Here is a 27,876-nt window from a genome sequence, read left to right on the forward strand (position 1 = left end):
AGAGAAGCCAGCTGCAGTTAGCAGAGGCAGCTGGTTCCAGAGGGGGTACAAATGTGCCCCCTGTGTGTGCCAGGGAGGAGAGCCCACAGCTCTGTGCCGCTCCCCACCGAGCAGCCTGGCACCATGTGCAGTGCTCCTGACCCAGCAGAGACACAGCCACAGAATCATGGAATGGCCTGGCTGGAAAGGACACCAAGATCATGGAGACCAACCATAACCAAACCACCTAGAATGGCCTGGCTGGAAAAGACACTGAGGTCACTGACTCCAACCACAACCTAACATCTCCCTGCACACAGCTGTTGGACCTTGCCCCTTAAGGTCCTCATCCATAGAATCACAGAATGACAGAATGTTAGGGGTTGGAAGTGACCTCAAAAGATCATCTAGATCAACCCCCCTGCCAGAGCAGCAGCAATGTCTTTTAAACACCTCCATGTGTCTTACCCCAACCTCAGAGAAAGAGATCTCCAAGGTGCTGGGTAGGGCAGAAATGAGGAGCATTAAGACCTTTTTTCAGCTTCTCCATCTCCATAAGAACACAAAGACCCCCCCCCAGCAGTGTGTCTGTGTCTACACACACGTGGAAGGAGGCTGCTGCCTGCACCTCTGGAAAGATGACCTTGTCACAGCCCTTCTCCCAGGGCAGCCCCAGGACACCCTGAGCTGCCACAGACTTGACCTGCATGAGTCACATCCTGGCTCCCAGCACTGAGGACCCCAGCATCCAGCTTGTGCAAGCCAAGTGCAGAAACACCAACCCCAAACCAGAGAATCACAGAGTGGCTCACGTTGGAAAAGACCTCAGAGATCACCCAATGCCTTGGCAGGGACACACAGCCAGCCCAGCTTGCTCAAGGCCTCATCCAGCCTGCCCTTGAACACCTCCAGGGCAGAGGCAGCCACAGCCTCCCTGGGCTTCCTTTCTGCCCTGCACCAGGCTGGTCCCTGACCAGCTGAGAGCATTTTCCCCACCGTGTTCACTGCTGGTTTGCCCTGAAGGGTTGTGCTGATGGCACTCTTGTGACTTAGGAAGAAATTCTTGAGAGTGACAGGGCTGGGAGTGCCAGGACAAGGGACAATGGCTTTGAGCTGGGAGAGAGGGGATTGAGAGTGGAGATGAGGAAGGAATTCTTTGCAGTGAGGCTGGGGAGACACTGGCACAGGTTGCTCAGGGAGGCTGTGGCTGTCCCCTCCCTGGAAGTGTTCCAGGCCAGGCTGGATGAGGCCTTGAGCAACCTGGGCTGGTGGGAGGTGTCCCTGCCCATGGCAGGGGGTTGGAATGGGTGATCCTGAAGGTCCCTTCCCACCCAACCTGTGCTGTGACTCCATGACCTGGCTTACACCCTCCCCCGTTCCTTCCCCTGGGTGCCTTCTCCTGCAAGCCTTGGAGCTCTCCTGGGGAACACAACCTTCCTCCAGGCACTGCCCTTGTCCTGACTGAGCTGTGGGGCCTGGCAACCCAAGAGGCTGCAGGAGAGGAGGCAGCAGCCCTGGGGTGACGCAGAGCTCACTGTCACCGGGCGCAGGCCTGGTGCTCCTCCAGGTGAGGTCCTGATCCCCTTCCCAGAGCAGGCTGTGTGGATTGGGAAGATGAAAGAGGCAAACAACCCTCAGCTGTTGTATCCCTGCTCTGACTAAGTAGGCCACGTAGCCAATTACTGTAGTACCAGCTCTGCCATCTCCAGATGCTCATTTCAGCACTGCTGCCTGCTTTGATCAGCAGCCTTTCATCTCCCCATCATGTAGGGCCACTTTCATGTCAAACACAGGCATGTGAAGGCAGAAGAGACTTAAGGAGGCCTTGATGAAGACTCATCCTGGGGAGCTGGAAAAGTAGGGGTAAAAATGGGTTCCTGGACCCATTTAGGTGCAGCTTCCTGTTACAGGAAGGATCTGGAGGTGCTGGAAGGTGTCCAGAGAAGGGCCACAAGGATGAGCAGAGGGCTGGAGCTGCTCTGCTGTGGAGACAGATTGAGAGAGTTGGGGTTGTGCAGTCTAGAGAGGAGAAGGCTCCCAGGAGACCTTCTTGTGGCCTTCCAGGATTTGAAGAAGGCTACAAGAAAGCTGGGGAGGGTGTTGGGTAGTGATAGAACTGGGGGGAATGGATCCAAGTTAGAGGAAGACAGGTTTAGATTAGACATCTGTAAGAAATTCTTCCCCATGAGGGTGGTGAGAGACTGGCACAGGTTGCCCAGGGAGGTGGTGGAAGCCTCATCCCTGGAAGTTTTGAAGGCCAGGCTGGATGTGGCTCTGACCAGCCTGATCTGGTGTGAGGTGTCCCTGCCCATGGCAGGGGGTTCGAACTGGATGAGCCTTGAGGTCCCTTCCAACCCTGACAATTCTCTGATTCTATTCAACATCTTTACTGATGACTTGGATGGAGGGATGGAGTCTGCCCTTAGCACACTGGCAGACGACACCAAGCTGGGGGCAGTGTGGATCTGCTGGAAGGTAGAAAGACACTTCAGAGAGACCTGGCCAGGCTGGGTCCATGGGCTGAGGCCAATGGGATGAGGTTTAGCAAGGCCAAGTGCAGGGCCCTACACTTTGGCCACAACAACCCCATGCAGGCTATAGTCTGGGGGATGAGTGGCTGCAGAGCACCTGGCAGAGAGGGACCTGGCAGTGCTGGGTGACCACAGCTGGAGAGAAACCAGCAGTGTGCCCAGTGGGCATGGAAAGCCAAGGGCATCTCTGCCTGGATTAGGAATGGTGTGGCCAGCAGCAGCAGGGATGTGATTCTGCCCCTGCACTGGGCACTGGTGAGGCCTCCCCTCGAGTGCTGTGTGCTTTTGTGGCACTCAGTGCCATGGTCTAGCTGACTGGATGGTGCTGCTGACAGGCTGGACTGGATGGTGCTGGCTGACAGACTGGATTGGATGACCTCAGAAGTCTGTTCCAACCTGGTTAATTCTGTGACTCTGTGCAGCTCAGGGCCCCTTACTGCAAGAAAGATCCTGAGGGGCTGGAGCAGGTCCAGAGGAGAACAAAGAGACTGGGGAAGGGACTGGAGGGGAAGGATGATGAGGAGAGGCTGAGGGAGCTGGGGGTGCTCAGCCTGGAGAAGAGGAGACTCAGAGGGGACCTTATCACACTCTGCAACTACCTGAAGGGAAGCTGTAGTAAGGTGGGGGTCAGGCTCTGCTCCCAGCCAACTTGTGACAAGACCTACCAGGGGAGGTTTAGGTTGGATGTAAGGAAGCACTTCCTTATGGAAAGGGACACTGGGATGGAGTGCCCAGGGAGGGGTGGAGTCACTGTCCCTGAGGTGTTTAAGGGAGGATTGGATGTGGCACTCAGTGCCATGGTCTGGTCGATGTGGTGGTGTTGGGTCATGGGCTGGACTGGATGATCTCAGAGGTCTGTTCCAGCCTCAGTCATTCTGTGATGATTCTGTGATTCCCTTGGTCCTACACCCAGTGACAGCTCAGGAAGGCCTGAGGCTTCCCCATGGATGGATGATGCAGCAAGACAGTATGGACAGATGACCCTGCAAGAAGTACAGCTTGGGCTGTGAAGCCTGGATGATGCCTCCCTGGCATCAGTGCAAGGAGCAATGAAAGACAATGCAGGACCTCTTCCAGATGGAAAAACAGGAAGGAAATGACTTCCTGGTCTAGTGGAAGATGTCACTGCCCATGTCTGGGGCTTGGAAACTTGATTTAGACAAGACATTAGGAAGCAATTCTTCCCCAGGAGGGTGGTGAGACACTGGAACAGGTTGCCCAGGGAAGCTGCAGAGGCTCCAAGCCTGGAATTGTTCAAGGCCTGGTTGGATGAGGCCTTGAGCAACCTGGGCTAGTGGGAAGTGTCCCTGCCAATGGCAGGGGGGCTGGAACTGGATGATCTTGAGAGTCCCTTCCAAGCCAACCCATTCTGGGGTTCTGTGAGTGGTGACACTGCTCAGCTCTGCAGGGCAGTACTCTGCCCACAAAGCTATTGGTCTCCTGTGGCACAAGAGGGTTCAAAGGGAAGCCCTGCAGCACGGTGCCATTTTCAGCTCTGGATAGCATCTCCTGCTGGCTGTGATAAGCAGAACCTGCACTGACTGAGGAAGCAAACAGAGCCCATCAGCTGCTGCAGCCAGAAGCAACCTGCACTTGCAGTTTGCTTGTTCTGATCTGGAGCAGCATTCTCATAAATAATGAAAGTGACTAAAAGCTACTTAAAAAACACACACACACACTCCTCCCTCCTGAAAGAAGGGAGGGGAAAAAAATCCCAATTATAAAAGGACATTTCTCCCAGCTAGGAATAATTTGTCATGTAATTCTCTGCAGACAGCAACAGCAACATGAGTGCTGGCTGCTCCCTCCTGACTGCTCTGTGCTTGCCATGTGTACTCAGATGCCTCCTAATGAGGCTATTCTTGCAGCACACATCCTGCTGAGCTCGTGGGGAAGGGCAAAGTGCACAAGCAGCCTTCAGCATCAGCCCCTCTGTGTTTTCTCCTCCAAAGAAAAAGGAAACAAAGGTGGAGGAGGACACAGCACCCTGGATCCACACCAGCACCAAAGCTCTCCTGCCCCAGGGGCCAGTGTGGAGCATCTTGGGGTTTGTCAGGGGCATCACTGGAGCTGGAAGAACCAGAGGCACATCCCTAGGGCCTTGATGGTAGTGACACCATCACAGAATTGTTTGGGTGAGAAAAGCCCTCTGAGATCACCCAGTCCAACCAGCAACCCAACCTCACCATGGCCACCAAAACATGGCCCCAAGTGCTATGGCCACAAGTTTCTGGAACACCTCCAGGGATGGGAACTCCACCACCTCCCTGGGCAGCCTCTGCCAATCCCTGACCACTCTTGCAGCAAAGAAATTTTTCCTCATCTCCAATGTAACCCTCCCCTGGCACAATTTGAGGCCATTTCCTCTTGTTCCATCACCTGAGAGTAGGGAGAAGAGCCCAACCCCCTCCTCCCTTCAGGGAGCTGCAGAGAGCAATGAGGTCTCCCTCAGCCTCTTCTTCTCCAGGCTGAACACCCCCAGCTCCCTCAGCTGCTGCTCCCCAGCCCTCTTCTCCAGACCCTTCCCCAGCTCTGTTGCCCTTCTCTGGCCCTGCTCCAGCCCTCAATATCCTTCTTGGAGTGAGGGCCCCAAAACTTAACCCAGGACTCAAGCTGTGGCCTCAGCAATGCCCAGCACAGGGGCACAATCCCTGCCCTGCTCCTGCTGCCCACACCACTGCTGGTCCAGGCCAGGCTGCTGGTGACCTTCTTGGCCACCTGGGCACAGCCAGGCTCCTGTTCAGCTGCTGTCACCCAGCACCCCCCAGTCCTTTTCTGCTGGGCAATTTCCAGCCACTCTGCCCCAAGCCTGCAACATTCATGGGCTTGTTGTGACCCAAGAGCAGCTTAGCTTTGTTGAACCTCATCCCACTGGCCTCAGCTCATGGATCCAGCCTGGCCAGACCTCTTTGCAGAGCCTCTCCACCCTCCAGAAGATCACCTAGTCTAGTGTCATCTGCACTGTGATCCCAAAGTCCCCTTGCAGAGTATGCTGTGTGCCTCTTTACACCACTGAGTCACACTCTTGTCTGGTCCTTGCTGTGCTCCTCTGGTCCACAGGACAAAAGAGGTTCAGAAGAGCTCAGTAATGAAGACCATGCCATGGACAGCTGAAGGAAGATGCTTTGCAGAGCACACCAGGACTGTAGCTATGATGGTACAGCTCTTGAAACCAATGTGCAGCTGGCCCCTTTGAGACCAAATCTAAAGTCCTCAGCTGCCAGAAAGGACAGGGAGCAAAAGATGAGTGAGGATGAAACTGGGCTCCATTTCCAGATGTCTGCCATGGTTTCAAGAGAACCAGAAGGTTCTTGCCATGAGTGGAGCTAAGGGAAGTGGAATGGACAGAGCAGATGTAAATGAACTAAATGAACTCCTGTTTTACATGAGGAGGATGCAGGCAGAGACAGAAAAAGAAAAGATGTAAATTCAAATCTGCTTGTCTGATAAATTATTTATGGTGGCCTCCTACTCCCTCCCCACAGCTGTCACTTGCTCCCTGGCACAGCCCAGCTGCATGGGCACTGTGCCTTACACCAGGAGAAAGGAGGTGGAGCAGGTCAGGAAGCAGAGGAACTGCCTGAGGTCCTTCATCAGGGACAGCTCTTTCCCAGACTTCTCTGGGCAAGAAGGTTTTGAGTTCAGAGTTCAAAGAGAGAACAGACAGGAGCTATCTTTCCCAGTGGCACAGCTGAGCACTTCTAGTCTCCATGTCTCCTGCTTCAGCTTTCAGATGTCCCCTCACAGACATCAACCTCCTCATCCAACCCAAGGTGTGCCACAGCTCACAGAACCACTCCTCTCACAACCACATCTGCAGCTGGAGCCAGTGCAGAGCCTGTCTTGATCAGGATGTAACCATCACACCTCTGGGGCTTTCCTCTGAGTCATTTCTGTCCATCTGGAAGCAGGGACTGCTGCCTCCAGCCACTGAGACACAATCTGCTCAGTTTGCTGGAAAAGAGACTCCAGGAACCACCTCTCCATGGGAGGGCAGAGTCCCTTCTGCTTCCTCTGGAATGAAGGACAGCAAACATCTCCTGACACTGAGCTGTGCCTTCTAGAGTCAGAGACCAGCATGGAGGGGTTTGCAAGGGACCTCTGGAGCTCATCCAGTCCAAGCCCTGCTCCAGCAGGGCACCCACAGCAGCTTGCCCAGGAGCACAATGCCCAGGGGGGGTTGGAAGCTCTCCAGAGAAGGAGACTCCACAACCTCTCTGGGCAGCCTGCTCCAGGCCTCCAGCACCCTCACACCAAACAACTTTCTCCTCCTGTTCAGGTGGAAACTCCTGGGCTCCAGTTTGTGCCCAATGCCCCTTGTGCTGTCCCTGGGCACCATTAACAAGAGTCTGACCCCAGCCTCTTGCCCCCCACAGCTTCTTTAGCTCTTGCTGAGCATTGCTCAGATCCCCTCTGGGGCTGCTCTTCTCCAGGCTCAACACCCCCAGGGCTCTCAGCCTTTGCTCCTCACAGAGCTGCTCCAGGCCCCTCAGCAGCTTTGTAGCCTCTGCTGGGCTCTCTCCAGCAGTTCCCTGTCTCTCTTGGACTGGGGAGCCCAGAACTGGCCTCAGTAGTCCAGCTGAGGACTCCTTCCATGAGACCACATTTTGAAGCACAAGTACCAGAGCAGGATAAAATATGCCACCAGCACTCCCAGTGACACATGGTGACAGGAGCAGATGCTGGACATGTCTCTGAACCCTCAGTTTGCTCTGGGTCCCAGACTTGCAGAGGAGTTCATGGTCACTTGTGTTCTATCAGGAGACTTTGTTTCTCCTCCCAGTTACCATTTTCCAGGCAGTGTGGATTTAACCTCTGGAAGCAAAGTGTTCAGGAAAAATTGTTCAGTCACCCTCTGAGGTTGTTTGAGGGAGTGGGACCTCCTTCCTCCATCAGAGGTAGAGGAGGGATAACTTTCTTGAACAGAACAGAAATAGCTGTTTGGAGCTGTAGGGCAGCTTCCATGTGCAACCTGCTCCTGGTGAACCTCATGCTTCAAGGACTTCAAGGTCACTGCTACACTGCTAAGTGTTCCTTCAAATCTCTGGACTTGTTTTGTCCATTGTCCAAGGTCCCTCCCCAGCTCTCCTGGAGCCCCTTCAGGTACTGGAAGGCTGCTCTGAGGTCTCCCTGGAGCCTTCTCTTCTCCAGGCTCAACAGCCCCAACTCTCCCAGCCTGTCCCCACAGGGGAGGTTCTGCAGCCTCTGATCATCACTGTGGCCTCCTCTGGACCCTCTCCAGCAGCTTCAGATCCTTCTTGTGCTGGAAGCACCAGAGCTGGAGGCAGTGTTGCAGGTGGGGTGTGAGCAGAGCAGAGCAGAGGGCAGAATCCCCTCCCTGTGCTGCTGCTCTCCCTGCTCTGGATGCAGCTCAGCACACAGCTGCCTGCTGGGCTGCCAGGGACCATTGCTGGCTCCTGGGCAGTTTGTCACCAACTGACACCCCCAAGGTCTTCTCTTCCACTCTGCCCTCAAGCCACTGTCTCTAGTAGGATCACCACCAACTTCCACATGCAAACAGCTCTTAAAAATGGAGACAACAGCTTTCAAGGACTCCAGAGCCAGGCACCCAGCACTCAGTGCTGTGGTGTCAATGCTAAAATCCAGGGAAAAGAAACAATCAAGGCAGCAGAGTTCATCTTTCCATCTGTCCTGACAGCAAACCTTGCTCCAGCCAGTGTGAGAGGACATCCCAGGGAGGTTGTGGCTGTCCCCTCCCTGGAGGTGTTGAAGGCCAGGCTGGATGAGGCCTTGAGCAGCCTGGGCTGGTGGGAGGTGTCCCTGCCCATGGCAGTGGTTAGAACTGGATGATCTTGAAGGTCCCTTCCAAGCCAAACCATTCTCTCTTTCTATGAATTTAATCCTGTGCCCATTCCCCAAAGGGTGCTCAGCAGCTCCAGATCCATCAGCAAAGATAACCTGCAGGACCCAACCAGGCTGCCTCTCCTCTGGACAGGAAACATTAAACTCCAAACCAGAACAATAGTCAAGAGCCACAAAGAATTCCTAAGGTATTAGCAAAACAAATTCCCTGCAGTCCTTATTAGGAAGATCTTGAGGATGGTTTGAAGAGGAAAGTTTAACCAAACAGAAAAAAAAATAAAATAAAAGATTTGGCTTCTCCAACAAGAAAACAAACAGGGTCTGCTTGCCAAAAGCAAAAGAATTCAGTCAGATCAAAAAAAATGCAACAAATGATGCAGGTTAGGAACTGAATTTCAGCTGCTAATGGAATTGCTGCCAGCCTCTTGAAATTTTCAAGCGTGGAAATGTCAACAGAGAGAAGGAAATTCAGGGCAAAACAAAGAGAAGAGATGAAGGATTTATCTGTGCCAGGGAAAGAGCTCTGTGCTGCTAGCCCAAGAAATCACTGAGGGGTGACAACCTGCTGCAAGTGGCCCTAGGTCCCCCAGAGTGGCCACGAGGAGCCTGTGCTGGACCTTGCCACTGACCTGCCAGTGGCTGTGTGGCAGAGCACAGCCATGAGATGAAACTCAGAATGTGAGGTTGGGAGGGACCCCAAGGATCAGCTGAGCCAACCCTGCTAGGTAACAGTCACAGACCCTTCAGTCATAGAATGGTTTGGGACCTTCAAGATCATCCAGCTCCAACCCCCTGCCATGGGCAGGGACACCTCCCACCAGCCCAGGGTGCTCAAGGCCTCATCCAGCCTGGCCCTGAACAGCTCCAGGGAGGGGACAGCCACAACTGTGGCAGCAGATGTCCTGCTGCTGGAGATGCACAGACACTTCACACAAAGAAGCCATGAGGCTCTGTGCCATGACCAGAACAACCCCAGGCTGGCCAGCAGTGTGGAGATGAGGTGACTTAAGGAAAGCAATGTCCTGGTAACTCTGCTTTGCTGAAGACATTGTGGAGTCTCCTCTAGAGACTGTCAAGACCCATCTGGATGTGTTCCTGTGTGAGCTGCCCTGGCTGACCCTGCTCTGGCCGGGGGTTGGACTGGATGATCTCTGGAGGCCCCTTCCAACCCCTGCCACTCTGTGATTCTATGATCATAGCTGCCATGTCTCAGGGTTTCTCAACCCCTCAAGGGGACATTTCTCCACCTCACACCATCTGAAGCCCTCTGAGGCTCTGGTGTTTGGCAGGCTGATGTGGATGACACAGGGGACATGCAGGTCCCGTGGGAGCTGGGCTGTGTCTGAGGTGCTGCTGTCTCTTTGTTGACTTGTGTTTCAAGGAAACCTGCCTGGGTTTTCCACAGCTCCTGCACTGTGGAAGCACAAAGCTTCAACTTGGCCAGAGGGGACTTCTTTGGGGGGGTTGGGCTGGTTTGTTTCTTTTTGAAGATGGTTGGGGTGAAGCCTTCAGAGAGCACCACACTTGCAAAGTTCCTCACCCAGTCACAAACAGTTTTCTCTCTTTCTGATGCAGGAAGAAGCTCCTCATGCTCTGGCACTGAAAATCCCCCAGTCCCCTTTTCAAAGAAAGGGCAAACAACTTCCACAATTTTACTTCTTGGAAGCACTCAGCCCTCAGCCTGTCCCTCCACAGGGTGTGGAGCCCTCTCCCAGGTTTCCATCTTGGGCAATCACAGAGGTTGTCCTGCCACAAAGGCTGAGGACCTGGAGAGGAATGGTCAGGTGGGAGAGGAGGTTGCGGAAGAGCTGGTGCCAACCCACAGCAGACCATCCCTTGGGTTGCAGGAGCTGCCAGGGAGGACAGAGCAGGTAGTGTGGGGAGGAGAGGGAAAGATGCCACCAGTGAGGCTGAAGGGTGAGCTGAGAAGGAGCAAAGTATGTGCAACCAGGTCTGCACACATTCTCCCCCAGACAGGAAGTCACAACTTCACAGGATCATAGAATGGGTTGGGTTGGAAGGGACCTTCAGGATCATCCAGTTCCAACCCCCTGCCATGGGCAGGGACACCTCCCACCAGACCAGGTTGCTCAGGGCCTCATCCAGTCTGGCCTTGAACACCTCCAGGCATGGATCCTCCACAACTTCTCCAGACTGCCTGTTCCAGTGCCTCACCACCCTCCTGGGGGAGAATTGCTTCCTAGTGCCCAATCTAAATCCAGCTTCTTCCAGTGTGAATCCACTGCCCCTGGTCCTGTCACTACCTGCCTTCACAAGAAGTCCCTTCCCAGCTCTCCTCAGCCCCCTTCCAATACTGGAAGACCACAAGAAGGTTTTCCTGGAGCCTTCTCTTCTCCAGGCTGAACAACCCCACCTCTCTCAGGCTGTGTTCCAAGGCAGAGCCTGGCAGGACCAGGCTAGCCAAGCCTGCAGCTTGCTCTGCTCCAGCAGGGAAACCTGCCCCTGGTCAGAGCTGGGAGACTTCCATGCCCCAGTCTAAAGCCCCCACTGGGAGCACTCCTACCTGCACAGTGCTCTGCCTGCCTCCAGCCCAGCACTGCACAGCCCTTCTGCTGCATCTCCATCTCCTAGAGACCTCCCACCCTCTTCAGGGCCTCTACCACAGTGTTGCAGTAAAGATGGGACAGCAAAGTGCTCTTGTGGACAAGGACACTAGTGGTGTCCTGGGCAGGAGCAACACCATGCACCAGTAGAGGTGAGGGGTGACCTGCTGCAAAGCAGCTCTGTGGAGAAGCACCTGGGAGTCTGGTGGACAATAAGTTGACAATAAATTATCCATGGGACAGCAAAGTGCCAAGAAGGCCAATGGGCTCCTGGGGTGCACCAAAAAGAGTGTGGCCAGCAGGTCAAGGGAGGTTCTCCTCTCCCTCTGTCCTGGTGGGACCACATCTGGAATGCTGTGTTCAGTTCTGGGCTCCCCAGTTCAAGAGGGACAGGGAACTACTGGAGAAAGTCCAAAGGAGGCTATGAGGATGCTGAAGGGACTGGAACCTGTGTGTGATGAGGAGAGGCTGAGAGCCCTGGGGCTGCTAGCCTGGAGAAGAGCAGCCTGGGAGGAAATCTTATTAATGTTTATAAACATGTGAGGGGTGGGGGGCAAGAAGGGGCCAGGCTCTTTCAGTGGTGCCCAGTGACAGGACAAAGGGCAATGGATACAAACTGGAACCCAGGAAGTTCCACCTCAGCTTGAGGAGAAACTTCTTTGATGTGAGGGTGCTGGAGGCCTGCAGCAGACTGCCCAGAGTGGTTGTGGTGTCTCCTTCTCTGGAGACTTTCACAACCTACCTGGATGCATTCCTGTGTGCCCTGCTCTGGGTGCCCTGCCCTGGCAGTGGCTTGGCCTCACTGACCTCCATAGGTCCCTTCCATCCCCTCCCATTCTGTGATTCCAGGATTGCCTGCCTGGTGCCCTCAGAGCAGCTCCCAGCCACGGGCTCTGGGCTGTCTACACGAGGAGCAGACTCTGCTTCCCTGCACAGCTCCATCTGTGCCGCCAGCGGGTGCCCGGCTGGTGCCAGCCCTGCTGCAGACAGCGCTGAGCTTCCAGCTGGCTCCGTGCCCCGTGCCGGCAGATGCAGCTCCTCCAGCAGGGGCTGATTTATTCAGCAGGAGTCTCACACATTAAGTGTAGTTAAGTCTGAAAACAAACCTAATGACTTTCAAATAAATAGCCAACAGAGGCCTGGGAAGTGCAGCTCCTCCTGCCTCTGACACCCAGCACAGTGCCACAGAGCCCTGCCTGACACAGGGCTGCACCGCGCTGCCTGTCACACCCAACTGCACTCCTGGGGGCTGTTAGCTCCTGTCAGGATGCTGAGACCACCAGCTGAAGGCTGCCATTCATTACTGGCAAGGGGATCCTCCCACAATGGCCTTCTGGAGACTCCCAGCCACTTAATACAAGGGGCACTGGGGGCAAGCTGGAGCAGAGGAGGTGCCACAGGAATAGAAGGAAAAACTTCATCAGTGTGAGGCTGCTGGAGCCCTGGAGCAGGCTGCCCATGGAGCTTGTGGAGTCTCCTTCACTGGAGACATTCCAAACCCAGCTGGATGAGTTCCTGTGTGAGCTGCCCTGGGCAGGGTGCACTGGATGATTCAGTGATTCTCTGAGGTCTGCAGCTAGCTGCACTGTTCCCACACTGCCCTCTGGTCCACCACACAGACTCCCACCAGTGAGTGACACCAAACCTGGTCCCTCATGTGCAGCTTCAGAAGGTTCTAGAACCTTTCCTGTAGACAGCAGCAGGGTGACTGATCCCTCTGGTCTCTGCTCTTTTCTGATCTGCTGAAACCTCACCTGCAGTGCTGTGTCCAGCTCTGGGGCCCCAACACAAGGACCTGGAGCTGCTGGAGAGGGTCCAGAGGAGACCACAATGAGCAGAAGGCTAGAGAACCTCCCCTGTGGGGACAGGCTGGGAGAGTTGGGGCTGTTCAGCCTGGAGAAGAGAAGGCTCCAGGGAGACCTCAGAGCAGCCTTCCAGTACCTGAAGGGGCTCCAGGAGAGCTGGGGAGGGACTTTTGACAAGGGCTGGGAGTGCCAGGACAAGGGACAATGGCTTTGAGCTGGGAGAGGGGAGACTGAGAGTGGAGATGAGAAAGAAATTGTTGAGAGTGAGGCTGGGGAGACACTGGCACAGGTTGCCCAGGGAGGCTGTGGAAGCCTCATCCCTGGAGGTGCTGAAGCCAGGCTGGATGAGGCCTTGAGCAAGCTGGGCTGGTGGGAGGTGTCCCTGCCCATGGCAGGAGATTGGAACTGGGTGATCTTGAAGGTCCCTTCCAACCCAAACCATTCTAGGATGCTATGACCCCCCCAGGCCATGTCACACCTGATGCCATCTTTCAGCTGTCTCTCAGCCCCCTCGAGCACCTGACGGTTGGCAACGTGCTCCAGCCTAGCAAGCTGCCCATCATGCAGCACAACACTCTGCTTTTATTGGCTTTTAATTGGCTGCCTTTTAATTTTGTTGACTATCTCTTTTTTTCCCTGCAGAAGGAAGAAAGCAGCCTCTGATCTACCTTTTCTGGAGTGTTCATAAACATGCACAGCTTTGTCAGGTTGTCTCTTAGATGTCATCTTCTCCCAGGCAAGCAACCACCTCCCTTCCAGCTCCCTCCCCTCAGTGAAGGGGGTTTATCTCCTGATCAGCCTCTTCACTTCTTAACATTTCCCCATGAAAAGCACACAGTGAGGAGCAGGAACCCCACCCAGGTTGGTAAGGTAGAAGAACACTGAGGACTTTCTGCTACCACCTACTCTTCAGCTGCAGAGAGCTGCAGGAGCCAAGCTGTGCTACTTAGAAGGCAAATAAGAGCTGGGGGGTGGTAAGACCATAAAAATCCTCTACCTTCAGAGAACAAACTCAATAATGAAATCAATAATCAATTCAATATAAGGAGACCTTAGAGCAGCCTTCCAGTACCTGAAGGGGCTCCAGGAGAGCTGGGGAGGGACTTTGGACAAGGGCTGGGAGAGACAGGACAACAGACAATGGCTTTGAGCTGGAAGAGGGAAAACTGAGAATGGAGATGAGGAAGAAATTCTTGAGAGTGAGGGTGGGGACAGACTGGAACAGGTTGCTCAGGGAGGCATTGTGGATATCCTCTCCCTGCAGGTGTTCCAGGCCAGGCTGGATGAGGCCTTTAGCACCCTGGGCTGGTAGAAGGTGTCCCTGCCCATGGCAGGGGGTTGGAACTGGATGACCTTTGAGGTCCCTTCCAACTCAAACAAACAAACAAAGAAATAAATAAATAAATAGTGACAGGATCAACCCAACATTGGTCACCAGGCTAAAATCAAGCACATTACAGTGAAAAACCCAGAAGCTGCAGGAAGCTGCAGGGGTCCTGGCAGCCTTATTTTGCTTTTATTTTGTCCTGATAAAATTAGTTGTTAAAAGCTTCCTTGCTATTTACAATTAGTGAGACTTTCAAGCACCAACAGCTTTGAGACACATCTGCCAGCCACTAATTATGGACCCATAGAATGGTTTGGGTAGAAAGAGGCCTTCAAGAGAAAGGGGCCATGCAGTTCCAGCTGATTCCAGCAGCAGACAGGGACCAAGAAGGCTGTGATGCCCTACAGCATCAGCAGGAGATGGAGAAGCCCCAGCACAGGGCAGACCCAACCTCAGCACCTCCCCTCAGCACCTCCCTCTCCCTTGTGTGTGTCAGGGCTGGCCAGGGAGCTGCCACATGCCCTGGGAACCCTGCCATGGGCACTCTGCCACCACCACACAGACTGTGGGTGGCAGCAAATGAGGCACCTGGAGCAGAGTCAGAGAGCCATAGAGCCACAGAGCCATAGAATGGGTTGGATTGGAAAGGAGAATGATTCATAGGATCATAGAGTGGTTTGGGTTGGAAAGGACCTTCAGGATCATCCAGTTCCAACCTCCCACCAGCCCAGGTTGCTCAAGGCCTCATCCAATCTGACCCTGAATGCTTCCAGGCTTGGAGCCTCCACAACTCCTTTGGGCAACCTGTTCAAGTATCTCATCACCCTTTCCTCCTAATGTCTTATCTAATCCACCTTCTTCCAGTGTGAAGCCACCACCCCTTGTCCTGTCACTCCATGCCATTCCATTGCCTCAGGAAGACATCTGGGCCACTTCCCCATGTCCAGAGTGTTTCAACTGCTCCTTGAAGTCTATCTGTGGGCCAAGAACTTCAGCAGCAGCAGGGTTTCATCACTGCTCTAAAGCTTTCCTCAAGGTCTTTCCCCTGCATGATACCTGCATCCATCAGAATGGGTGCTGTGAACACCCATCACCAGCATCAGAAGGGGCTGGGATGGTTGGGCAGCCCCCTCCTCTCCTCCTGCACCCAACCACTGCAGCACAGACCAAGTTCTCCATCCAAGAACCTCATTCTGTGATGGTCTTTGCACCACAGCATGGGCCAAGGGCTGGGGTGCCTGGGCCATAGCACCCTGTGCAGCATGCAAACTGCCTCTCCTCACAGCCCCCAAGGCCAGGTGCAGCCTCCTCTCTTCTGTCTGGTCAGCAAAACCCAAGCTGGGTGTGTGGACTCTGTGCTCTAACAGCTCCCAGTCCCTCCCTGTGTTGCAGTCCCCCTCCACCACCCATCTCCAGGATGCAGCATCCCAGCAGAGCTGCATCTGCCACCACCTCCCACCTGGCAGAGCAAAGCAGTCACCTACCTGCTGGAAGAGCTCCTTCGCCCACTGCTGTTGCTCTCCTCGGCCTGAAGGGACAAAGAACAACACAAAAAGGCTGTTTAGAGGTTAGGAAAGGTGAGAGGGCCTCCAAACCCTCCCTGCCAGCACGCTGCACCCACACCCCTGCGCAGTCTCCATTGTGAGCTGCAGCCATGGGCAGTGCCCAGGGAGCTGGACAGCTGGGCACTGAACCCCACGTTCAGAGGAGGTCAAGGCAGGGTTTCAGCCCCAGCCCCAGCTCAGGGCTGACTTTCTCAGCCTCCAGTTCTTTTATTGTGCTTTACCCAAGGCCCTTTCTATGCTCAAATTCCCCCTGTGACCCTCACTGTGAGGCTGCTGGAGGCCTTGGAGCAGGCTGCCCAGGGAGGTTGTGGAGTCTCCTTCTCTGGAGAGCTTCCAACCCCCCCCTGGGCATTGTGCTCCTGGGCAAGCTGCTGTGGGTGCCCTGCTGGAGCAGGGGCATGGGACTGGATGAGCTCCAGAGGTCCCTTCCAACCCCACCTTGCTGGGGTTTGCAGGGGGCAGTCAGGCAGAAGGAGCTTGGCTCAGTGCTGTGGTCACGCTGAGGTGGCTGAAGGTCCTGCACCCCTCTTCATCAGCCACCAACCACCTCAGGGAGCCCCCACAGGAGGTGGGAAGGGGCTGAGCAGGGAGAATCTGGGGTGTCCTCCTTCTTTGCCATCTCCTTTCCACCAGCTGTGCACCGAGAGGCTTCCCTGAGGCAAAGCAAGACTCTTGCAGGGCCTGAACCTCTGCGCTGGTGAATTGGTGCACAGCAGTGCAAAGGCATTGCCTGCATTGCACATTTTGTGCAAATGGCAGGGGGAGGCAATTCCTCTGCAGCAGGATGGGGGCCAGCCAACGATTTGGAGCAAAATAAACCCTTTTTTAATTTAAATGCTAATGCACTGAATTAAAATTTAATAACTGAGGAAATTGAAAAGCCGAGCAGGAATATTGGAAATAAATCCAAGCAGAAACAGCTGAAATTAAAAATTCTAGAGAGTGGGAGGATAGCAGCTAAGCTGTCTTATATGATTACATTTTTTTCCTTTTTTTTTCTTTTTTTTTTTAATTTTTTCCCCCAGAATGAAGGCCAAAAAAAAAAAAAAAAAAGATATATAAAATAAATAAATAAATAACAAAAAAATCCTATCTTTGGCTGACTGTAGGGCAGTAAATCGAGAGTGCTGTGATTTATTGCTCAATTTTCCTGAGGGAAAAAGGCTTTTCTTTCATGCTGAAATATTTCATAAATTTCAAGCCAGCATAAATTCTTAATTTAAAAGTTATGGAGGTCACATTTAGTGCACTGGTGCAATTCTGGAATCTTAAAGGAATAGCAACCAAAAATCCCAATTTCATTTCAGGTGGTGGTTTTTGGGTTTTTTTCCCCTCTTCTGTTCTTGGTGTGAAATTTTGCTTGAAGGGATTCTCCCAAACCAGAAACACATCCTGGCTTCAGGAGGTTTAAGAAATCCACTGGAAGTAAAGAGGGAAGGATCTAATTCTGCTCTTCTGAGACCCCACCTCCAATGCTGGTCCAGTTCTGGTGCCCAAAGCACAACTCCAGGCTGGGTGCAGAGTGGGTTGAGAGCAGCCCTGAAGAAAAAGCCTTGGGGGTGTTGGGTGCTGAGCAGCTCCCCAGGAGCCAGCAGTGCCCTCCTGCAGCCCAGCAGGCAGCTGTGTGCTGGGCAGCAGCCAGAGGAGTGTGGGCAGCAGGGCAGGAGAGGGGATTCTGCCCCTTGGCTCTGCTCTGCTCACACCTCACCTCCAATCCTGCCTCCAGCTCTGCTGTCCCCAGCAGAAGGACACAGAGCTGAGGAGTGAGTCCAGAGGAGGCCACAAAGATGCTGCAAGGGCTGGAGCATGAGCACAGGCTGAGGGAGCTGGGGGTGTGCAGCCTGGAGAGGAGAAGGCTCCAGGGGGACCTCAGAGCTGCCTGCCAGGACCTGAAGGGATCCTGCAGGGAGGCTGCAGAGAGACTTTTGCTGAGGGTGTCTGAGACAGGCCAAGGGGGAATGGTTTGAAGCTGAGGCAGAGCAGGGTTAGAGTGGAGCTGAGGGAGAAGTTCGTGAGAGTGAGGCTGGGGAGACACTGGCACAGGTTGCCCAGGGAGGCTGTGGCTGTCCCCTCCCTGGAGGTGTTCCAGGCCAGGCTGGATGAGGCCTTGAGCAAGCTGGGCTGGTGGGAGGTGTCCCTGCCCATGGCAGAGGGATTGCATCAGATGACCTCTGAGGTCCCTTCCAACCTGAGCCATTCTGTGATTCTGTGATAATTCATTTAGAAAAGGGTATTTTTTTTAAATTAATTAGTATTATTATTAGGCATTTTTACACATTATTTATTGTTTATTATTATTCTGAGCCACTTGAGGAGTTTCTCTTAAAAAAAAAAAAAAGAATTTGCTCCCTCCCTCGGTTGGGAAAAGCCAGGAGGGAAGAGGAGCTGCCAATGTAATTGCTTCTGTTAGATCTCCAATCTTTTGTGAGCACTGATATGTTCATTTGTTATACAGCTGTTCAGCTCCAGAAAGGATGTCAGAGCAGCCACAATTCACAGCAATCAATCACAAATTAGTGATTTGTCTTCCTTACACAATGGGGCAAAAAAGAGGCAAGAAAAGCCCCAACTTTATGGGTTCCTGCAACTGGGAGATTGCTCCAGGCTTCAGGGAGTTTGGTAGGTGATTGGGTCTGGGTGTGCAAAACAAAACAGAAAGAGGGAAAAAGAGGGGGAAAGGAGCCTGGATGTAGAACCTGAGCTGCAATTCCCCTCTGCTGCTCCAGAGCAGGACCACAGGAAGCCACAGAGATGATCAGAGGGTTGGAGAGCCTCCCCTATGGGGACAGGCTGGGGGAGTTGGGGCTGTTGAGCCTGGAGAAGAGCTCCAGGGAGACCTTAGAGCTGCATTTCAAGGTCTACAGGGGACCTCCAGGCAGGCTGGGGAGGGACTGTTCAGAAGGGGCTGTGGGGATAGGACAAGGGACAATGGTTTGGAAGTGGAGCAGGGCAGGGTTAGGTTGGACATCAGGAGGAAGTTCTGCACTGTGAGGCTGGGGAGAGACTGGAACAGGCTGCCCAGGGAGGTGGTTGAGGTCCTGTTCCTGGAGACATTCAAGAACAGACTGGATGTGGCCCTGTGCAGCCTGATCTAGCTGGAGGTGTCCCTGCTGCCTGCAGGGGGCTTGGATAAGATGCCCTTTGAGGCTCCCTTCTAGCTTGATGCCATCTGTGAAATTTATTTTGGAAGAGGTTGTGCAGGGCTGCTTCTGCCATCATGAAGCACCTGGCTGTCCTGCTGCCCAGTTTTATTCCTGGTGACACACAGGCGTGAGCTGCTGCCTCTGCTGGGATTTGCACCCAACCACCCAGCTGTTCATTCATGGTCCTGAGTGCTCTTCACCCTTGGTCCCTTTTCACAGCTGCATTTTTAGCTTCCCCTCCCCATCCTGGGTCACTCTCCTGCCTGATTTCCCCGTTCTGTCTTTTTTATTGCTTTTTATTGCTTTTTATTTTGCTTTTTGACCTCTTTCCATGAGCAGTTAATGAACTCTTCTGTCTAAGGACACAGCATGGACCAGAAGGCCAAGACATGCAGGAGGAGCACACAAAAGGGAGGTGTCACAGCATGACCTCACCAGAGTTAGGGAGTTTCCTTATTTTGCAAGAAAGAACAAGGAGGAGGGGGGAAGGGAAAGGACCTTTAAGAGGTCAGAGCTCTCAGCCTAGATGGCTTCACACCAGTCAAGATGCTTTTGGAAAAGAGCCATCTCTGCTGGGGAAACTCCAAACCTACCCATGGCCATGGGCAGGACAGCTGGGTCTGGGCTGCCTCAAGGCCAGGGCTGCCTCCTACATTTGGATCAGACCTCAGCAGCAAGCTGAGCCTGAAGGAAATCAGATCTGGCTGTCTTGAAGGTTTCTGGATGCTCAGCCTCACCTAAGGTGCCACCAGAAGATACCTTCACACACAGCTCCCATTCCCAAGCATGCAATTAACAGCCAAGGCCCTGTGCCAGCAACCTGTCTTGGTTCCAGACTCTTCAGGAACAGCTCTGTTGGGTTCAGCACCTCTGCAGTGCCAAGCATGGCCAACCCCAGCCTCTCCCAAGGCTGCAAGCAGATTAAATCAGATTTGAGTGGCTTCTGCACCACCCAGGACCAGAGCATGCCCAGCCAAAGTGCAGGAGGATGATTTCCTCCCATCACACACAGCATGTGGAGTGCAAAGGTCTCCCAGAGCAGTGCCATGATGCTCCCCTCACACCTGCACAATGACCACCACAGTCCAGCAATGTCTATCTAAATTGACCTATGTGAGTCCCTCAGCTCCCCAGAGGAACAGGCAGGGCCACCACAGTGTGATGCCCATGACCCTGTCAGGTGGCTCCAACTCTTGGATAGAGATTCACAGAATGGGCTGGGTTGGAAAAGACCTCAAAGCTCATCCAGTTCCAACCCCCTGCCATGGACAGGGACACCTCCCACCAGCCCAGGGTGCTCAAGGCCTCATCCAGCCTGGCCTTGAACACCTCCAGGGAGGGGACAGCCACAGCCTCCCTGGGCAACCTGTTCCAGTGTCTCCCCACCCTCACTCTCAAGAATTTCTTCCTCATCTCCAGTCTCAATCTGCCTTCTCCCAGCTCAAAGCCATTGTTCCTCGTCCTGGTACTCCAAGTCCTAATCTGAAGTCCATGGACAGCTCTCCTGGAGCCTCTACAGGTACTGGAAGGCTGTTCTGAGGTTTCCCCAGAGACCTCACAACACAAAGCACATCTCAAAAAGAACCTTTGACACCCAAGTCACACAGGCTGGAACTGGTGGATCTGTCTTTGATGCAGGGCTGGGTGCCAGCCCCCACTGTGCTGCCCATAAAAACCCTCACAGCCTGGGCAACTTCCACCTCTAGAGTGGAACATCTCCTGTGAGCACAGGCTGAGGGAGCTGGGGCTTGGGGCTTGGAGCTTGGAGCAGAGGAGCCTGAGGGCTGCCCTCATTGCTGGGGATAAAGATGTGCAGGGCTGGAGCCAGGCTCTGCTCAGGGATGTCCAAGGACAGCACAAGGGGCACTGGGGGCAAGCTGGAGCAGAGGAGGTGCCACAGGAACAGAAGGGAAAACTGTCCCTGTGAGGGTGCAGAGCCCTGGAGCAGGCTGCCCAGAGAGGTTGTGTCCTGTGTGAGCTGCCCTGGGGAATCCTGCTCTGGCTTTGGGGTTGGAACTAGATGATCTCCAGGTCCCTTCCAACCTAAACCATTCCGTGATTGTACGAATCTATGAATCACAGAAGGGTAGTGGTTGGAAGGGACCTCTGGAGATCATTGAGCCCAACCCCCCTGCCAAGAGAGGTTCACCTAGAGAGGGTCACAGGAACACATCCAGGCAGGTTTTGAAAGTCTCCAAAGATGGAGGCTCCACAGCCTCTCTGGGCAGCCTGCTCCATCATCCTTACATTAAAGAAGTTCTTCCTCATGTTCAGACAGAACTTCTTATAGTCAAGTTTGTGTCCTTTGCCCCTTGTCCTGTCACTGGGCACCACTGAACACAGCCTGGCCCCATCCTCCTGACCCCCACCCTTGATCAGCATTGATGAGATCCCCCTCAGGCTGCTCTTTCCCAGACTAAAACCCCCCAAGCCTCTCAGTCCCTACTCATCAGAGAGAAGCTGCAGTGCCCTCAGCACCTCTGCACCCCACACCTCAGTTTATTCAGGAATTCAGTTCAGTGACTTCTGCATTTAAAGCCAGAAGAGCAGCAGAAGCAGAGCTGCACCCTGCTGGCAGCCAGCTGCTGGGTAATTAGTCCCTGAGTCTGTCACCGCCCATCACTTCCAATGCAAAATCTGAGCCCTTAAAGCTGCCTCCCTGCAGACTGGGGATGTCTAAGGCAGGTTTGTTAAACTGAGCCTAATAACTAGCTCTGCCATGGAAATGCAGGAGAGCAGAGTGTGGGTGCTGGCCATATGCTGCACGCCTCGAGTCGGAAGCAAAAAGTAACTCATGAGATAAATAACAAAAAAAAATCTCCCAGTCAGCATCTCCCAAGTGTCAAAAAGGAGGAACCCCAGCAGATGTAGAACTGACCTGAGAAATCCATGTTTTTGGAAAGGGCTCTGCTAGATTGGGAGAGCCCCCAGTGTGTGAGCAGTCACTGCAAAACACACACAGAACATAAGCAAAGCTCATCCCAGTGCTGAGACCTGGGAAGGGGTTGGAGTGGCCTTCCTGCTGCTCCCTCACACCAGCATCAGAAACAATTATTCACACCACTTGGATTTGCATCCCTGTAAACCATGCTCAGACCTGCTCCCATGGGCATCATGCCCAGCACAGGAGAGGGGTGCCAGGGTCCTCCCAATCTACCACTGCCAAAGCACTCCCAAAGGGGAAAATGGCCTTAAATCTGCAGGGGACCTCCAGGCAGGCTGGGGAGGGACTGTTCAGAAGGACTGTGGGGATAGGCTGAGGGACAATGGTTTGAAAGTGGAGCAGGGCAGAGTTAGGTTGGACATCAGGAGGAAGTTCTGCACAGTGAGGGTGGGGAGAGACTGGAACAGGTTGCCCAGGGAGGTGGTTGAGGCCCCAGCCCTGGAGACATTCAAGTTCACAGTTGCTGTGGCCCTGGGCAGCCTGATCTCGTTGGAGATGTCCAGGGAGTTGGACAATATGCCCTTTGAGGGTCCCTTCCAACCCATTGCAATCTGTGACTCTGTGGAAATTGTCACCCCAAATAATGAAACTTAGGCAAGGGGAGAAGCAGCTGAAGGCAGATCTCACACAGGAGATCCTCTGCCTCCCTGTGCTGCCTGCTGATGTTAACCTCAGAGCCACAAGCAGGGAGGGATTCATTTCTTTGTTGCTTTTTTTCTTTGTTCTTCTTCTTAAACAAAGGCAAGACAATGGCAGTTCCATCTTTAATTTTCATTAAATAGCAAAAAACAGACCAAACCAAAACAAAGCCCACGTCCCTCACTTTTGGATCTTTGCCTCCTCCTGCCAGGACAGCAGATCATGGAATTATAAAATGGCTCAGGTTGCAAGGGACCTCAGAGATCATCTATTCCAATCCCTCTGCCATGGGCAGGGACACCTCCCACCAGCCCAGCTTGCTCAAGGTCTCATCCAACCTGCTCTTGAACACCTCCAGGCAGGAGGCAGCCACAGCCTCCCTGAGCAGCCTATTCCAGAGTCTCACCTCCCTCACACTGAAGAACTTCTTCCTCAGCTCCACTCTAACCCTGCTCTGCCTCAGCTTCAAACCATTCTCCCTTGGCCTGTCTCAGACACCCTCAGCAAAAGTCTCTCTGCAGCCTTCCTGCAGGATCCCTTCAGGTCCTGGCAGGCAGCTCTAAGGTCCCCCTGGAGCCTTCTCCTCTCCAGGCTGCACACCCCCAGCTCCCTCAGCCTGTGCTCACAGCAGAGCTGCTCCAGCCCTTGGAGCATCTTTGTGGCCTCCTCTGGAATCACTCCACAGTTCTGTGTCCTTCTGCTGGGGACAGCAGAGCTGGAGGCAGGACTGGGGGTGAGGTGTGAGCAGAGCAGAGCCCAGGGGCAGAATCCCCTCTCCTGCCCTGCTGCCCACACTCCTCTGGCGGCAGCTCAGCACACAGCTGCCTGCTCTCAAACCACTCTGCATCCAGCCTGGATTTGTGCCTGGGTTTGGCCTGACCCAGACACACGACCTTGCCCTGTGACTTGTTGACCCTCACGCAGTTGGCACTGGCTCACTTCTCAAGCCTCTCAATACCCTTCTGGACAGATCCCTGCCCTCAAGTGAGTCCAGCACCACACAGCTTGTGTCATCAGCAAATCTCCTGAGGATGCCTCAGTGCCACTGGCAAAGATGTTAAACAGCTCTGGACCCAGAACAGCCTCCTGAGGAACTCCAGTTCTTAGTGGTCTCCACCTGGATGCTGATCAGAGCTCTTTGAGTACAGCCACCCAGCCAGCTCCTTATCTACCCAGTGGTTCATCCACCAAGTCCTTGTCTCTCCATCCTAGAGACAAGGATGCTAATGTCACCCACACCCCAGCTTCTGCAGGGCACCACAGTCCCCTGTGCCACCTCCACAGACCCACACAATCAATAAGGCTGGAAAAAACCTCTCAGATCATTGAGTCCAGGTGTACCATGACCACTAAACCATGTCCATATTGTCCTGCTCACTCCACAGCCATGTCTCCCACAGTCCATGGATTATAGAGACATAGAATCATACAATCATGGAATCATGGAATCATAGAATGGTAAGGGTTGGAAGGCAGCTCTGGATATCATCCAGTCCATTCCCAACCAAAAGCAGGGAGCAACACTGAACCAGCAGGACCCATGCCTGGCACTTCCCAGAGCCAGGGCATCCCCTGGGCAAAGGAAAATGATCCCCAATGCTTTTGACTGCTGTGGCTTGTCCCATCCTCATTCTTTGTCTTCTTAAAGGGATGAATTTTCTACCAAGGAATGAGTTCCTTGGGCTGGAGGAATGTGCTGCCTATTTCCTCAGCTGCAGCTTCCCCTCAAGGAACAATCAAAATAATAATAATAAAAATATCTGCCAGGAGAAATCTCAGCTCTGCCTGAGGCATCTCCTCTGAGCTGAGCCCCAGGAGGAAGGGTCTCCTGTCCCCCAATACCCTTTACAGGGTCTGCAAGCATACCCTGGTCTGACTCTGGGGCAAACCCACCAAGCCCTGCGTCAGCATTTATAAGCTTCCCATAAAGGAAGTTCTCCACCCCTCTGATCATCTTCATAGAATCATAGAATTAACCAGGTTGGAAGAGACCTCCAAGATCCTCCAGTCCAACCTATCCCCCAGCCCTATCCAACCAACCAGACCATGGCACTAAGTGCCTCATCCAGGCTTTTCTTGAACATCTCCAGGGACAGTGACTCCAGCACCTCCCTGGGCAGCACATCCCAATGGCAAATCTCTCTGTGAAGAACTTCCTCCTGACACTCAGCCTAGACCTCCCCTGGCACAGCTTGAGACTGTGTCCTCTTGTTCTGCTGCTGGGTGCCTGGGAGGTCTCCTCTGGACCCTCTCCAGCAGCTCCAGATCCTTCTTGTGCTGGGGACCCCAGAGCTGGAGGCAGTGCTGCAGGTGGGGTGTGAGCAGAGCAGAGCAGAGGGGCAGAATCCCCTCCCTGTGCTGCTGCTCTCCCTGCTCTGGATGCAGCTCAGCACACAGCTGCCTGCTGGGCTGCCAGGGACCATTGCTGGCTCCTGGGCAGTTTGTCACCAACTGACACCCCCAGGGCCTTCTCCACCCACTAAAATAAAGCCAATATAAAACCTTAAGTGTTGCTTTAATCTCTTTTTCCTTTTATTTTTTTGAGTGCAATACTTTATGAGCTTCAGGTATTAAAGGCTTTCCCCAAGCTCAGCTGTGCTTGTTTGGGTTGGGATTTGCAAAGCACCTGCATGGCACTGGGCTGGGCACCTCCCGGGGCAGGGGCTGGCACTGGGGCTGTGTGGTTCAATTTTTCCCTGTTCCCTCCTTCCCCACATTGCCTCTCTCTGTGTTCTGCTGGCAGCAGCATTGAGGAGGCCCCCCCAAGGCCTTCTCCTCAAGGCTGCTCTCCAGCCACTCCTCACCCAGCCTGGATCAGTGCTTGGGATTGCCCTGCCCCAGGTGCAAGACCTTGCACTTGACTTTGTTGAACTCCAAGGGGTTGGCTTCGGCCAACCTGCTCAGTCTCACTGCATTCACTCCTTGCCTGCTGTTTATTCTCTTCCTGGTTTTATTAACCCAAATTAATAACCTGGGAGTGCTGCTGGCACCCACCCCCGCCCCAGATGCCTCCTTAACTCCAAATTACAAATTTTGCTGAAAAGTTTCAGACTCCAAAGGTCAAATTCCCACTGGAAAAGGCTCACTCTGGGTTGTTCTGCCCAGGAGAGGAGCCTTGAGCACACCAACAGCATTGGGGCAGTGAAAAACCCTCTGAGGAAGCCACCAGAACCCTTCCTTGGGAGGTCCCAGGCTGTGTCACCAGCCCCTTGCTTTGGCTCCTGCTCCATGAGCTACACACAGACGTGTTTAAGGGCTGTGAGCAGCCGCCATGGAGTCAAGGGAATATTCAGAGGAGGAATTTTATGAACTTGCTGAAAGTGCTGGCAGAATCCGTGCCTGGAATGTCAATTCTCCTCCCGTGGCAGCCCAGGGAAATTCAAGTGGCACAAGCAGGCAGAGGAAAGGGAACAGTCAACAAACTGAACCTGAAACCACAATGTTCAAACAAGTGCTGAGAACTCTGAGATTCATGAAACGGGTTGGGCTGGAGGGACCTTCAAGCTCCTCCAGTTCCAACCCCCTGCCATGGCAGGGACACCTCCCACCAGCCCAGGGTGCTCAAGGCCTCATCCAGCCTGGCCTTGAACACCTCCAGGGAGGAGACAGCCACAGCCTCCCTGGGCAACCTGTGCCAGTGTCTCCCCAGCCTCACTCTCAACAATTTCTTCCTCATCTCCAGTCTCCATCTCCCCTCTCCCAGCTCAAAGCCATTCTCCCTCATCCTGGCACTCCCAACCCTTGTCCAAAGTCCCTCCCCAGCTCTCCTGGAGCCCCTTCAGGTCCTGGAAGGCTGCTCTAATGTCTGACTGGAGTCTTCTCCAGGCTGAACAGCCCCAGCTCTCCCAGCCTGTCCCCACAGGGGAGGTTCTCCAGCCCTCTGATCATCTTTGTGCCTCTCCTCACTACAAGCCCTTGTAGGAAGTCCCTCTCCAGCTTTCTTGTGGATCCCTTCAGCTACTACAACCCTGACAACCCTTTTATTATACTTTTTCCTTTCCCCTAACAGTCATGAAATGAAAATGCTGAATTAAATCAATGCTGGATTTAAAGAGCTGCTCCTTGATTAAAAGTAACTGAAAAGTAATCACAATATTATTTTTTCCCCATCTCCTGGTGCTCAGCACTCTCCTTACTGCCTTCTTTAGCAGCAAAAATAATCAAATTGAGGGTAAGGAGGAGCAGAGGCATCGCTGATTATGTCTGAACTCTGCTGTTACAAAAGGTGGAAAATAAGAGTGAGCAGGCAAAACAAACAGCAGCATCTGCATGCAGCAATTGTTTACAGCTGGGCTGACTTTCCCCAGCTAAAAGAAACAGCTGGAAATATTTTTTTTTAAAGAATAAATGTGTATGGAATGAAACCTTGGGGGAGAAGGAGGAGGGGATTATTATCTTTTACTTGTGAGGAAAAAAGCATAAAAATCAGGGAGAAGGAGGCATTTCAGGGGCCTCCCCTCCCCTTTTCTCTGGGTTTCTCATTTCACAGGAAATCAGGTTTGTAAAAAAAAAAAAAAAATATATATATATATATATTTATATAAAATAAATAAAAAGTTCCCTTCACAGGCAGCTTTCCAAGCTGATAAAACAAACAGAAGTGACAAGCTAGGAGTGCACAAGGGAAGGACAATTAAAATAGGATTGTTCAGACAGGGAATTCCCCCATGGCTCACTACAGGCCCCATTCTGCTCAGGTGCTGGTGAGCAGGCACAGCTCCTGCCTCTGCCTGGGCTGCTCTGTTTGAAATGCTGTGAGAGCTTCTCAAGGCATGGATCACCCCAGCAGGGCACACCAGGAACCTTCCACCTGCAGAGATCCAACCCTTCCCCACTGGAGGTCACAGAATGCAGCACAGAGGAGCTTGCAAGGGAGCTCTGGAGCTCACCCAGTCCAACCCCCTGCTCCAGCAGGGCACCCCCAGCAGCTTGCCCAGGAGCACAATGGCCAGGGGGGGTTGAAAGCTCTCCACACAAGGAGACTCCACAACCTCTCTGGGCAGCCTGCTCCAGGCCTCCAGCAGCCTCATGCCAAACAACTTTCTCCTCCTCTTCAGGTGGAACCTCTTGGGTTCCAGTTTGTGTCTGCTGCCTCTTCTGAGCACATCCCTCCTCATGTGCTCAGATCTTCACAGGCAGAAAATTCATGTCCAGAGTTAAAAAATATGCAATCTACTAAAGAGGGCAGTAAGAAGGTGTCAGGAACAGGACCATGAGGAGGTTCAGTGCTGGCCAAGAATCTCCTGCAAGGCTGGTATCCATGATCCCTTCCTGAGGTTAAGTGTGGATGGCTGATCATGTGCAAAACACCCATTTTATCCTTACAAACTTTATCACTTGTGGCATTTAGAGCTGGGCTAAGGCTGAAGTTCTGGTGTCCCCAGCAGAAAAAGGACACAGAGCTCAGGAGTGAGTCCAGAGGAGGCCACAAAGATGCTCCAAGGGCTGGAGCAGCTCTGCTGTGAGCACAGGCTGAGGGAGCTGGGGGTGTGCAGCCTGGAGAGGAGAAGGCTCCAGGGGGACCTTAGAGATGCCTGCCAGGACCTGAAGGGATCC

At 53.4% G+C, this 27,876-nt stretch overlaps 1 protein-coding gene across 1 annotated transcript in view; it reads right to left on the reverse strand.

The window, feature by feature from the left end:
* ZNF618 (zinc finger protein 618) overlaps positions 1–27,876 on the reverse strand; it is a 166,998-nt gene that overhangs the window by 69,463 nt on the left and 69,659 nt on the right. Inside the window, exon 4 of the mRNA XM_054393217.1 lies at positions 15,514–15,557. Within this exon, the coding sequence (XP_054249192.1) occupies positions 15,514–15,557 (44 nt within the window). The remainder of the gene's footprint in view (positions 1–15,513; positions 15,558–27,876) is intronic.

Source organism: Indicator indicator, chromosome 28, assembly GCF_027791375.1.
Source record: "Indicator indicator isolate 239-I01 chromosome 28, UM_Iind_1.1, whole genome shotgun sequence".
In the NCBI taxonomy this organism is placed as follows: Eukaryota; Metazoa; Chordata; class Aves; order Piciformes; family Indicatoridae; genus Indicator; species Indicator indicator.